The 13750-nt window shown below is 34.2% G+C and overlaps 1 protein-coding gene across 3 annotated transcripts in view; it reads right to left on the bottom strand.

Annotated features, from left to right (window-relative positions):
* The window catches only part of EDIL3 (EGF like and discoidin domains 3), a 408087-nt gene that overhangs the window by 21421 nt on the left and 372916 nt on the right, over positions 1–13750 (bottom strand). For all 3 annotated transcript variants that reach the window (XM_077759157.1, XM_077759166.1, XM_077759175.1), the window contains one exon: positions 2181–2336. In XM_077759157.1, coding sequence (XP_077615283.1) covers positions 2181–2336 — 156 coding nt within the window. The remainder of the gene's footprint in view (positions 1–2180; positions 2337–13750) is intronic.

Genomic DNA, 13750 nt, shown 5'->3' on the forward strand with positions numbered 1-13750 from the left:
ATTCACCAAACAAGGGCACGGGGTGGGGTTGGGGGTAGGGGGAAAGAGTCAGCTGGGGTTATTGATCTCACTGTTCGGTATGTGAGTCCGGGCCCCCTGTCTGGCTCTCTGCCCTCAGCGCAGATCCTGTTTGGGATCCTCCATCCTCCCTCTCTCTGCCCCTCCCCCGCTTGTGCGCTCTCTCTATTTCAAAATAAATAAGTAAACTTAAAAAAATACATTCAATATACATCAAGCAAACGCTGATATGACTACAACAAGAAATAGAGAATGTCACAATTATAGTTGGAGATTTTCACATTGCTCTTTCCATAACTGATAGTACAAGGAGATAGAAAATCAGTAAAACTATAGAAAACCTGAACACAATCAAGTAACTTGATCAACTTGATAAAAATTTTATATACATTTTAGACAGGTAATGAAATAAATGTATTAACATGCAAATGCCTAGTCTATTAATTAAAGGAAAAATTTAAAAAATATTTACACATAATCATGAAATTACACGCTTAATGTAAATGGAGTCAAAAATGTACTTAATCAGTACAATAGCTTAATCATAGTTTTCTTTATACCTCCTCCCTAACTCAACCTATACGAGGATTTTGCTATTATAGATATGCTTTTCAGTGAACATTACACATGGATGAGAATACTTTATTTTAAAATTAATTTTAAGAGCTATATAATTTATGAAGTTAACTTCATTTTATGGAACATATTTTCATTCTCTATGCATCAAAATGCCTACTGTGAAAAGGTGAAAAGTAGGAACTGAAATAATTATTTGCAATAAATCATGGCAGATATTTATCTACATCCCATAAATACATTTGAGGACAGTTTTACAAAAAAAAAACCCTATATCCACTCAATCTAAGATGCTATTGATTAGAAAACATGCCATTATTTTATGTTCCTCTAGAAAATAATAAATGCACCCAATTAAATTGTGACATTGTAAGATACAGCAAATTTCTGAGATATTAAAACGTAAAATGTGTGTGTGTTCTGAGACATTAAATGTATCTCTTGATGCTAAATGGGTGTGTGCTGAGATGTTAAAAGGTAAATAGGTATGGATTTTATAATCTAAACCTAAAGACATGTCATCCCTGAAAGGAATTTTATATGAAGTGAATTCAGACTCTGTTGACTCACTGAAATAGCCACCTAGGCTTAGTATTTCTGGGAAAATTTATAAATTCTCTGCCTTCAATTTTTGAAAAAAACAATAACAACGAGATATTTCCAACTGTCTACTGGTTAATAATATACCAGGGAATAAAAGGGCTACATAAAATGGAAAAAGTCATTATGAAATCAGAAATACTTAACTATTTTATTTCCTCACAAAACTTTGAAATAAGAAGTTTGTTTCTGTTGATGTTTTAGAAAGCTAGAGTTCTTAGCACAAACATTCCAAGCAATGAATGAGTTTCAGTGTCATTGGCCCAACTGAGGCTACATTTTAATATCTGATCCAATTAGTTATTGATATGAACCCAGAGCACTTCCATTAACCAAGGCCTCAGACAAATTCAGACCAGGAGATACTATAGAAAGATATTTAGAATGGCAAGAAGTTTTAGAAAAACAGTTACAAAAAGTATAGTGCAGAATTGGGTGTTGCAATAATATACATCTTCTATTATAATAAAACAGCTTACATAGGTTAAAAAAACTAAACAAACCTATGAATTAAAACACAATGAAGGAAACTGAGCAGAGAAACATCTTATAGTTTAATTTTGACAAAACACTGTAATACGCAAAATTTGCTCACTCTAAAATCCCTAATTGTCAAAACAATCAAGGAAACACATAATTGAAAAATCTTCTAATTTTTAAAACATTTTTTGCCAAAGTACATTTTTTCTAATACCAGTAATGTTTTTTAATAGTAAAGTTAATAGTGACAAGTATTCAGACAATAGCTATTTATATACGCTTTAAGATAAATTACTCAAGCTTCTATTAGGTTTATAAAATATAAACCTTTTACTTAGCTGGATCTTAGAGAATTGATAATATGGAAAATGTTAGAATTTATTTAACATACAGGTTCAGTGGATATAGCCATTAATTTAAAAAATATGTATAAGAAGTTCATTCAGTCAAACTCACATAGAGTTTGGTCCTTCACTTTGCATGTTATAACCACCTGGATCACTTACCTTATCTTTTCTTTGCTTTTCATCCTGGTATACAGTCCAGTGTTCTCCATCATTGCTGTATGCGAGTTTGTAGGAACCTACGAACTGTACGTGACCAAAATCTTTAGCTCCTTGTGTAATGATGCCAGTCACTTTGGTAGGGACCAGAAGGTCCACCTAAAAAAAGGAAAAGACATAGTTTAAATGCCACAGTAGAGTCCACGATATATGTGCAAGTACTTGAATTCAGGAGGTTAAGTAACATACATGCTAAAGCCAAAGATGCACTGATTATTTGTATTTTGAAACTGATGACTGAGCCTGTTATTGGCTAATAATTTTGATTTTGCCACTGGAGAAACTTAGTTGAAAGCCTGAATAACTATTGTGACCATTTTAAAATAAAATGATGGTCATTTCAGTCTACCAATTAATTTTACATTAAACCAATTCATCTAGCTTTGTAGTTTCATGCAACTGAGATTGTACAGGGCTAGCAAGGTTGACCTTGAGACAATTATCTTCCAGGGGTTGTGCTTATAATTTTGCTGACTTTACTGGTCATTTCAATTTTAATAAAATCAAACTGTAGTTATGTACATATTAGGAAAAATAGTATTATATGTACCACAGTTAAACATGAAATAAAAAGTCAACATTATTTCCATGAGGTTTAATCAGCTCAGGATATATAGTGAAATAATAGTAATCATTGTACAATGAAAATCTCATTCAGAAAATTATAATCCTAAAAATGTTGAGGACGAATTTGGGCATTCTTCAAAAAATGAAGGATTAAAGTATGCATCCATGACTTGTGGGATCTGTGCTCATGGTGCATTTGTTCCTACAAAATACATACTTATAAAAGCATAACATGCATGGAGAATCAGCAAGCATTAAATTAATCAAGATGTGATGGAAATGCAAAAGATAGCATTGACTTTCATGAAAAAGAACACATAACATTGTATAATTTAGTATAATTTTTCTTTGTTCTCTAATTCATGAGGCTTTTCTTATATCTTATTATGCTAATTAAAAAAATATATAGTAATCTTGTTTTCCAAATGGACAATTCTTGTAAGAGCTTTACCCTTAGGTTTATTAATGCTCCTTGATCTACAGCTTCCGCTCTCCTTCCACAATAGGGACCTACTTCCTCCTACTTCCTATGACTAAGTGCCCTGCTTACATCCTTGATCTTATCATCTTTCACTGTCATGATCCCATGTGTGACCTTGGTGGCTTTCAACCACCATGACCTTTTGTTTCTATTTCAGGTTCTTCATCCTGTGAGATGTATGTAGCCACAAATAGACAGCCATGGGTCAGGCATAGTCCATGAATGAAAAGAGAGAGCCAGGGTGAATGTGTTGAACAGACCATATTTAGTGACTGTATTTAGATGCTTTTCAATAAGGATATGAAAAAGTTCCCAATGTTTCATAGCCTAGGAATATTTCTTTAAAAATTCATAGGGGATTTGACCACTTTTTGGGACATTGTTTAATTAAAGACATTAGACTCAAATTGGGCAATAGATTAAGACCAAAAACTACCTTTAATGCTTTATTAAAATATTTTAGAAAGTTTATTATAACTAGAAAATATTTTTGTTCTGCAAATTTCGTAAGATGTATTATAGCATCTAAAATATCTATCCTGCAGCAAAGCAAGGTGGCAAAATTATAATACCTGGGAAGGAAACTGTTGTTGTCTCATCCACACCATGCTAAGTGCTTTCTTGTGTGTCCTCAGCGAATCCTCTCTACAGCCCTGTACAGTACTTTTGAGATGAGGGAACAGAGCCTAATATATCATGATGTGTGATCCAAAGATAGAGAGTGAGTAAAGGGAGGGTCTTAGATTCAAATTCATCTTTCTGATTCAAAGTTCCACCATACATAAAAATTCTCACTCAGTGATTTCTTTCTATTCTTTGTGATTTTTTCCAGAAATTTCTGAGGAATCTCAAAGCTTCCTCACCACACTCATTAAACTTACAGCATCACTAAGCTCTAAACCCAAATAATCCTGGATTTACAATATTAGAAGAGCTAGCACAGATGTAGGGCTAGAAGCCACAAACCATGAGATCATAACCTGAGCTGAAATCAAGAGTTGGATGCTTAACTGTCCGAGCCACTCAGATGCCCCAGAAGAGCCCTGTGTTTTAAGATGAATTTCCTCTCTGTTCTTCACCTGTCCAGCCTTAAACATATGGATTGCTTTTGTTGTCCTAAATCCAAATCTAATTGTGCAGACACCTAGGCATCACCACTGGTCTTCAAAATGCTCTTAATGTTCCTGACACTCAATTAAATGGGCAAAAAAAATCTTACAATACTCTGACTCACTGTGTTGTTGGCAAGTCTATAAACACACAGGAACTCAAACTGTCACCAAGAATACGAACACTTCCAAGGCTTGATTCTACAGACTTCTATGAGTGTTTAGCTACGATGACGCAATGAAGAGTCTTATAGCATATCTTTTTCAGTGGTATTTCTTAAAGTCAGCTGGGTTTCCTGCTGGGTGGAGATGTTTTCCCCTGAAGCTGTGTGTCTTGGCTCTTTCTAACAGATATGTTTTTCTCCCTCTCTAACTGCTCCCCTTCTCCAGCCTTTTTTTTTTTTTTTTGATCTAGAGATGTTTTTCTTTTTTGTTCCAGTTAAGTCAACTTCTCTACTTAAATAGTCAGCAATCTGTTTCAAGCTGGATTTTGTCCTAAAATTTGCTGCATTAAACTAGACTGCTAGGCCTAAGCAAACCTTCTTTAATGTAAAAATAATCAGCCTCCTGCACTTAACATGACAGTGCTGCAATGGGGCATGTACAGATCTCACTTTGAAACACACTCACAGACATGTCACCCTCATGTTCAGCATGCAGGCTGATCTATGCTCACCCTTGGCTCATGAGCACTTTGCCCTCTTAGAGATCTTCTGAGTTAAAGTTGAAATGCTAGACAAAATGTCTTCAGCTGTTTTAGACAGACTCTCACCTCCCGAGGTTTGGCTCAAATATAGCAGGTTATTTAGGGCACTGAACTGGCATATGGGTAGACATTTGGCTTAGTGCTATGCTCTTCATGTCTGGATCTGAATTAAATGTGCCTTAAATTTAACAGTCCCTCAATAAAAGGTTTGCTGGGTTGAGCTAAAACTACTTCCTAAATATGTTCCATGGACAACAACCAACCATGTCTAATGAGACCGCAAAGTACCATAGCAGAAAATGCCAAGAGTCTTTCTCTTGCTTCGCTACATAGGATAACAGCATGGGTCAAGGAAATATATTATCACAGTGGCACCAACCAATTTTTACTGGGAAGACAACTAGTTAAAAATACTCTCCGATCTTATTGTAAGAGGCAGTCTGTTGTAGAGAAGCTAGATGGTCTGAGTTCCCCCAAATGGCTCTGCCCTCACTAGCTATGTGCCCTTGGGAAAACTACTTTATTTCTCTACATCTCAATGTCCTTATATGAAAAATGAAGATAACAATCTTTATAGGATTTTATGAGGATTAGATGAGTCAATATTTACTAAGTTTGTAAAACAACATATAAAATAGATTAAGGACTATATTAGAATCTGATAACAATGAAATAATAAATAAATCTGAGGAAACAATCTATTATCAGTCTCAGCATGTTATTAGAAGAATAAATATAGAAACAGAGAAAGGAGGTGGTTAGATCGTCCTACAAGCAACTTCTGGAACATAGTATATTTGGATACCTTCTTACAAAGATAGTAATTTCAGCTTCACTTAAAATAGAGAAAATGTGAAGCAACTGAAATTTCTATTTATGGGTGAAATGTTTTACTAAGAGTAATATAATTTTATGGAATATTATACATCCTCATTTGAATACTAAGATTAATTACTATAGGGAAATGGTTACAAAATAATACTAAAAGAGAGAATTAGATTCCAAATTATAGTGAGTGATTTATTTTCCATTAATTATATGGGTAAAAAATGAGGCATGCATATATAGAGAGGCTTAAATGGCACAGAAGTAAAGAAAAAAGTATTGCATGAGAGTTATATAGGAATGTAACTCTTCTGTTGTAAAACATCCTGAAATATTTTAGTGAAGCATAAATATTTTTAGAGTATCTAGCTTAGGAGAATTGTAGAAAAACTAGGCATTTGTTTGAGAAAGGTCAAGATAAATGGCATTTCAGATATCTGCATAACAGCTTGACAGATGGTTCCCTGGAAGAACACACTAGGAAAGGCAGTGGATTTTCACAGAGAAGTTCTTAAAGACGTGAGGAAAATGAAAAGTGCTACAGATAAACAAGTGTGCAAGAAAAGTGAAAAAAAGGACCAAAGTGATCTATAACAGAAATATACAACACAGCTGCATCTAAAATGCTCCAGTTTGTCTTTATATCAGTTATTTTGAATCACATATTTTATAATTTCACAGAGCTTTGTAAAATTAACTCATTAAACAGAGATAACTTTGAAGCTAGTATAATCACGTAGCATTTAAAAATGAGCAAATTATGGCAATTATGGGCAAAATGTTCAGAAAGCATTTTGGTTTCAATAAAGAATTTTTAACCATAATATTACATAAAACAATTGTATACAACTCTAGCTATATAGAAGGCATACAATTAATTGTACTTGGTATTTGAACAATATTACTGGTTATCAGATGTTGGCAAGACTTCAGTCCATATTTTCAGGCCAACTAATTAATGTGATCAACTTATTAAGAAATATTATCCAGCTCTAATATCTGATATGATCTAGTACCTCTAAGGTTATAGATTCAGATTCCTTAAAATACTATATACTGGAGATTCATCTCACCACTCATTTTTTTTCTCCTTCTTTTATTGAGAAAGTGCAAGTTTCTAATAATATTTTTAAATATTTAATATAGCAATTACTTTGTCCATATTAAACTCAACAGCTATGAACACAAATAGAAAAAATTATACCATAAAATAACCTTTCAAAGGATAGAGGGACTTTTCTGTTTTATTGGTGTCTTATATAGTAGGCCCTTTACATGTAAAACCATGTATAACAGATGTATGGTGCATACAGAAGCTTTCTAAGCTTTGGTGATCACTCAGAAGTGTGTTTTGCAGGACACCTGGCATATAGCAGACATTCCAAATATCCAGGCATCATCTTCCCTGGACTTTAAATTGAGATAATGCTATGCTTAACAATTACATGAAATTATAACATGAATAATGCTATATGCCAACCTGAGGTACACCCCATGATTGCTGTCAGTTCCTGATTACTTTTTTTTAAATGTTTATTTATTTTTGAGAGAGAGAAAGAGAACATGAGCTGAGAGGGGCAGAGAGAGAGAAAGAGAGAGAGAGACAGAGACAGAGAGACAGAGGATATGAAGCAGGCTGTGGGATGACAGGAGGGAATCTTGTGCAGGGCTTGAACTCATGAACCATGAGATCACAGCCTGAGCTGAGGTTGGATGTTTAACTGACAGAGCCACCCAGGTGCCCTGCATGACTGCTAACTTTAAAAATTTTTTTAAATGTTTATTTATTTTTGAGACAGAGACAGAAAGAGTGCAAGCAGGGGAGAGGGAGAGGGAGACGGAGACACAGAATCTGAAGCAGGCTCCAGGCTCTGAGCCATTAGCACAGAGCCCGACACAGGACTCGAACTCACTAGCCCTGAGATCATGACCGGAGCCGAAGTTGGACACTCAACCAACTGAGCCTCCCAGGTGCCCCGACTACTAACTTTTTTTAAAAAGTTCATCTAGAATCATGCAAGTAGTTCAACTGCATAATTTAGCTGAGAGTGTGAGATGGCATGATAACTATGTACAATTCATATTTAATATTTTCATTTAATAATCTTTCTCATTATGAAAATAGTATAGGCTATGAAGAAAAACTGAGAAATACATAAAGTATAGAAAAAACTGTCTCACTATCAGATACAATCAATGCTTTTATTCTCTCTAAACACGGGTTTTAGACAAATTTGTTGTACTTGGCATTTACAAGTGTTGGTTGCACTTTCTGGATTTGCAGGTCAATTAGTTTATTCTTTTTCCCCCTTAATATTACATTAGTAATTTCTATGTCAATAAACTATTTTTAAGACTTTTTTTTGCCATAACAAACCATGTTAAAGATTTATCACAATCATTTATTTACTATAAAACATTTACTCCTCTCTATACCTTGATTTTTTTCAATTAAAATTAATACTCTCAAAAAATCCAAGTCCTTTCAGTTGACCATATGTCTCATTTACAAATGATAAATTCATAGAATTAAGGTTATTCAGTCAAAGGATATGAAAAGTAGATTCATTTTCCAAAGATAAATAATAAACAATGTGAAATTTCAGATGATGCAAAGAAATAGAGGAATTCAGAAGAAATAACCTACAATACTACTGTAATCCAGAGTTAATTCTTGTAGACCTCTTGATAGTCACTTTTGTAGACATTTCTTATTCCCATATATCTTCATAAAAATAAGTTCACAGCATACATGTTGCTTTATAACTTACATTTTTTCACTTACTGTGAATATTTTACATATAAATAATAGTAATAATGTGTAATGGCTGTATAACTTTCTCTGTTATAGATACATGATAAATATTAAAATAATTTAACCACTCTCCTATTGGTATTCCTTTAACTTGTTTCTAATTTCTTGCCATTAGTAAAAATCTAGAATGAACTCCTATGTTCATATCTTCATTCACTGGGGCAACTATTTCTTATAGGCATAAAAGACCTGCCATTTGAAACGTGATATGCATTGTTTCCTTTGTCTCCAGAAAAATTATACACTTGCATCTAGAGTATAGGATAATTTTTTCTCTACATACTCACCAATCTCATGCTTTATAAAATGTTACATTTATGACAATTTTAAAATTGGCTTTTTTACATTTAATGTACATAAATAGCAACAAATGGCATTTAGTTTACATTCTCTTAATAGGGTTTAGTCTCACTAATAATATATACAGATAGTTTCTTTAATGTCCTTTATTAGCTGTTGGAAATTTTCTTATCAGTTTTAAGAATTACGGACTTACGTAGCATCAGTATGGGCTTCTGTTATATTTATTGCCTTTTTTCCTAATTTTGTGTCATTTAATTTTATATTTTACACACAGATTTTTAGTTTTCTTGTACTCAAATCTGTCAATCACTCCTTTTGTGTTAGCATGTTTTTATATGTTTAAAAAGATTGTTCACTAAATCAGTTAAATATGATCTACATGTTTACCTATAATTTCCTATGGGTTTCATTTTATTTTTTTTCTTTCAACATTTAAACCATCTTGACTTTATGGATATATATGATATGACATCCTTTTTTATAAGAATGTAATTTTCTCAACACTTGTCCTCAAATAATCCATTTTTTTCCCTCCCTCTACCTAGATGATAGTTACAAGGTTTGCTCTTTATTGTGAAATTAACACTACGAATCATGGGCATCACCATCACATACCAGGATATCTTGGTGACAGAGTTTTTATTGCTTTTGGATAGAATCAGGTAGGTCCATTCAAGATGTAGACTAGTTTCTGAGGGAGGGAGATGCGGTCAAATGGTTTTCTTGTTTTATAGTTTAAAATGTTGTTTCTGCTTCTTTTGCTGTCTTCCACTAGAAGGCCAGTTATCCAAAGGCTAGCTCTTTACTTCTGATATTTCTTATTTATGTTCTTTTCTCACTCATAATTTTCATTTTTTATTATTCCCATTCTGTCCTCAATGTTATGGATTTTATTTTTGATAATGCAATTTCTACTGCTAAATTTTAAATTTTTCTTGAAACACATTATTATTAGGATACCTCCCTCATCATCTCAGGATTCATTTTATCCTCTCTAGTATTCACAGAGAAATTATTTTGTACTTTCTATACATTCTAGTAATCTGCTGTTCTGGTAGGAAATTTTCTACTTTCATGATTTTTCTTCATGCCTTTAGAATAATTTCTATCCCTTTGTTTTTCTACAAATTGAAAAATAAGCCCCATATCATTTTATTTTCCTTTACTTGAACAGAGAGAGGAAAGTCCTGATGCCAATACACTAGTCACATAGATCACCTCGGCCCCTCACCATCTATTAGGCAGTTGCAAGAATTCTCTTTCTGAGCTTCAGATGTCAATACTGCCTCAGGCCTTTTCACCCATGCCCAGCAGACATTTAGGCTGAACAGCGTAGCAAGTCTGAAGGACAAGCCTCTCTACTCTTGACGTTTTTCCTCTGAATATTTTAAGGATAATGTATTTTCCTGATAATACAAAATCCAAAGCATTCTCTTGTCAAATATAAGATCCCAGGCACAAGCAACTCAATCTCTTTTGTTCATCTTGCACCTGGCACATAGTAGGTATTTTAATAAATACATACTGAATGAATGGTTTTATAGTTTACAATTCAGTGAGCCAACATGTAGCCAACATATATTCTACTCCACCTAGCCAGGTTTGTATTATGAGGCTTATGTGTGTGATGGGACATTAGGAGGGAGACCAGTGGTCACAGCATATAGTTTCTGCTGGTATTAAAGTGATGGTTGGGCTCTCCAGACCTCAAGGCAGACTCTGGGTCTTGGCTACCACTGTTCTGAGTTAGATGTTGGAATCCACACACTCTAGGTACAGGGGATTCAGCCCAGGGGCCTGGAAAATCACTGAATAATATATATATTTGTACACACACTTCATAGATGAGGGAAGGAAATCAAAATTTGCAGCAGAAGTTGGGGCGCCTGGGTGGCTCAGTTGGTTGGGCGGCCGACTTTGGCTCAGCTCATGATCTCACAGTTTGTGGGTTTGAGCCCTGCATAGGGCTCTGTGCTGACAGCTAGCTCAGAACCTGGAGCCTGTTTCAGATTCTGTATCTCCCTCTCTCTCTCTCTGACCCTCCCCTGCTCATGCTGTCTCTCTGTCTCTCAGAAATAAATAAAACATTAAAAAAAAAAGTTGCAGCAGAAGTTGAATGAGTTAATATGATGTAAGCAATTTCCTCATAAGGTCAGTGTAGAAACACTTAAAATCAGGCTTGCTCTCTTAGCTCCAGAAGAAACTTCCAAATGGAGTTTTCAGGAAAATGTGAAAGAAAATTCAACCAGGCTTCACTAAAATTATGTGTAAATGAAAGTCCATTGATTTAAGATTTTCTCCTTCTATCTCAAATAAATTTAAAAGACAAAAACAACCAAATTATATATTACACATTAGGATTAATAAAATATAAAGACTGAATCTAATGCCCTTGTATTGATTTACTTAAATCATGGTATAAAAAGGGAAAACAAGTTGATTTTCTCTTCTTTTTTAATGACTGACCTTTGTAATATTCTATATAAATTTTATATTTTCAATTATTTTGAAAAAATATTCTCAAACAATTATAGTTAGAAGTAACTAAAATTGACATTAGGCTAACAGGTAAGCTCTTACCTAATTTCTCCAAATCCTATGTCAGAAAGAATAAAATATTTGACAAAAATTATAAAACTTAGAAAATCCTTAGGGACAACAATCATACTTCCCTCACTGTCTTATGGAAAGTGATTTTCTGCTGAGTTCACCAAAAATAAAATCATCCTGAGAGAGTAGAATTAACATATCTTTATTTACCTTTCAAGCTTGATTTTGATTAGGCTGGGAACTTTGACTTATTCCATGAATTAAAATTCAGGGCAATGGCTAATTGAATTAGTCTGCAATTGATAGGGTCATTATTAATTAGTAAGTGGAGACTTAATACAAGACTTTGATCAAAGAGCATAATGGTATCCAATAAATATTGTTCAGCTATTTTAATTACAGCAGTGCCAGAGCCCAAACGCAGTAGAAAAATAAAGAAAATTACTAGAAAATGATTTGCATGTAATTTAAAAAAGCACAACACAACTTTTAAATAGGAATTGAGGTAGTTTGTTATTTAAGGCTCTCTGATAGCACCATGAGAGGGGAGCCTAGGTAAGAATTGTGTCAGCATCTTTTCTAAAGCCGAAGATTCACTGAACTGGCAATCAAATTTGCATACACTTCAGTGGCCAGAATTGGGTCGAGTTTTCACTTGGAAAGCCCATGTTGAGTATATTTCTTTGGCAACTACTTTACTGAATATAATTTTTCAGAAGGCACTTGTATTTTGTATAACCATTACATATTTTAGTAATTGACATTTACAAATAAACATCTCTACACAAAATATTGTGTCAATGTGTGAATTTACACAAATCTTGTTTTCTGACCAATACATAAAACTCATGAGAACTCTGAAAATAAAACACCCACAGAGTAAAGTATACCACAAGAGCAAATCACATTGCATATCTTAAATATTATGAGGCCCTTGGAAGGTAGGAAACTTGACAGAATGCACAACCTATTTTTATGCTCCGTGCTGGCTGGAGGAGCTATGCATTTTAGATTGATACAAAACTTTGCCATTTCCACAATGTATAAATCAACCATAGACTCCTGTGCATGATTTTGTTTCATCAGACCAGGTGAGCCTTAACACCAGATTTTCACCCTTAATTTCACATATGCACATTATACTTGACTAGATTTTTAGGCTTCGACAACATCCTTGCAAAGAGAACTAGATGTAACTTTCCTCCCTTGTCCTTCGTAAAGGAAGTGGAAAGAGGCATGGCCTCTCAGGAACCAGGCATGAAGTAAATGCTTCAAATTGCTTTGGGAAAATGTACCATCAGGGTCAACAGCTGGAAAATAGCCCGGGTCAGCGTGCTGCTCTGAAGTGATTGGAGGGGAAAGGGAGGGATATGGCTCAGCTGTCTGTGGATTACAGGGTCAAGAGCCATTGACACAGAAAGTGAACTGCCCTGAAGGGTGGCTTTTTAAAAAACATCTTTTGTCCAAAGGATAAAATATACATATAGTATGGATAAAAAGGATACAGATTATTTCCATTCAAACTCATGGTCAGTAACACTGTCAGCATTTTATTTGTGTAAAAAGGATGAGCCTGGCTTTGGTGGACCGGGCAGAGCTATCCAGTCCATCAGGTGACCTGTCAACACACATCATAACTGTAGTTTTAAAGAGCCTCAGTGAAAGCCCTGGTTATAGATTTCCTCATGGATTACCCATAAAACCGATGTGTTTTGCTTACTTATGTTAATAATGGTAAAAATATCTTCTCTATATCCTTCCACTGCTAACTTCCATTTGTTTTGTTACCGGATAGGAATAAGGAGAAGCTGTTGTATTCTTGAAACTCCAGTTTTATCTAGCTTCTCTTTTAGGTCCTAACATTAATTTCCCATTTATCCTCTTTAATATAGTGTCCAAAGTCTTTTGAGGCTATTAAGTGGTAAAACATAGTACTGGGTGCTGGATGCTGGTAAAATCTAAGTATTATTTGAGGAACATATTTTAATTAGGTTTCACAGTGCAATGTGGCCTGGATATACTTATAATAAAGCCCAAATAGGTATATGCCTAACAGTTACAATGTCATGGCTTGAATACAGGTTATATATCTTTCATAAAATATGTTCTTGTTGATTGCATGTGAACAATAAGATGCTAATACTGCCCTTCTTTAAG

The sequence above is a fragment of the Crocuta crocuta genome, unplaced genomic scaffold (genome assembly GCF_008692635.1).
Source record: "Crocuta crocuta isolate KB4526 unplaced genomic scaffold, BGI_CrCroc_1.0 scaffold770, whole genome shotgun sequence".
NCBI classification, from domain to species: domain Eukaryota; kingdom Metazoa; phylum Chordata; class Mammalia; order Carnivora; family Hyaenidae; genus Crocuta; species Crocuta crocuta.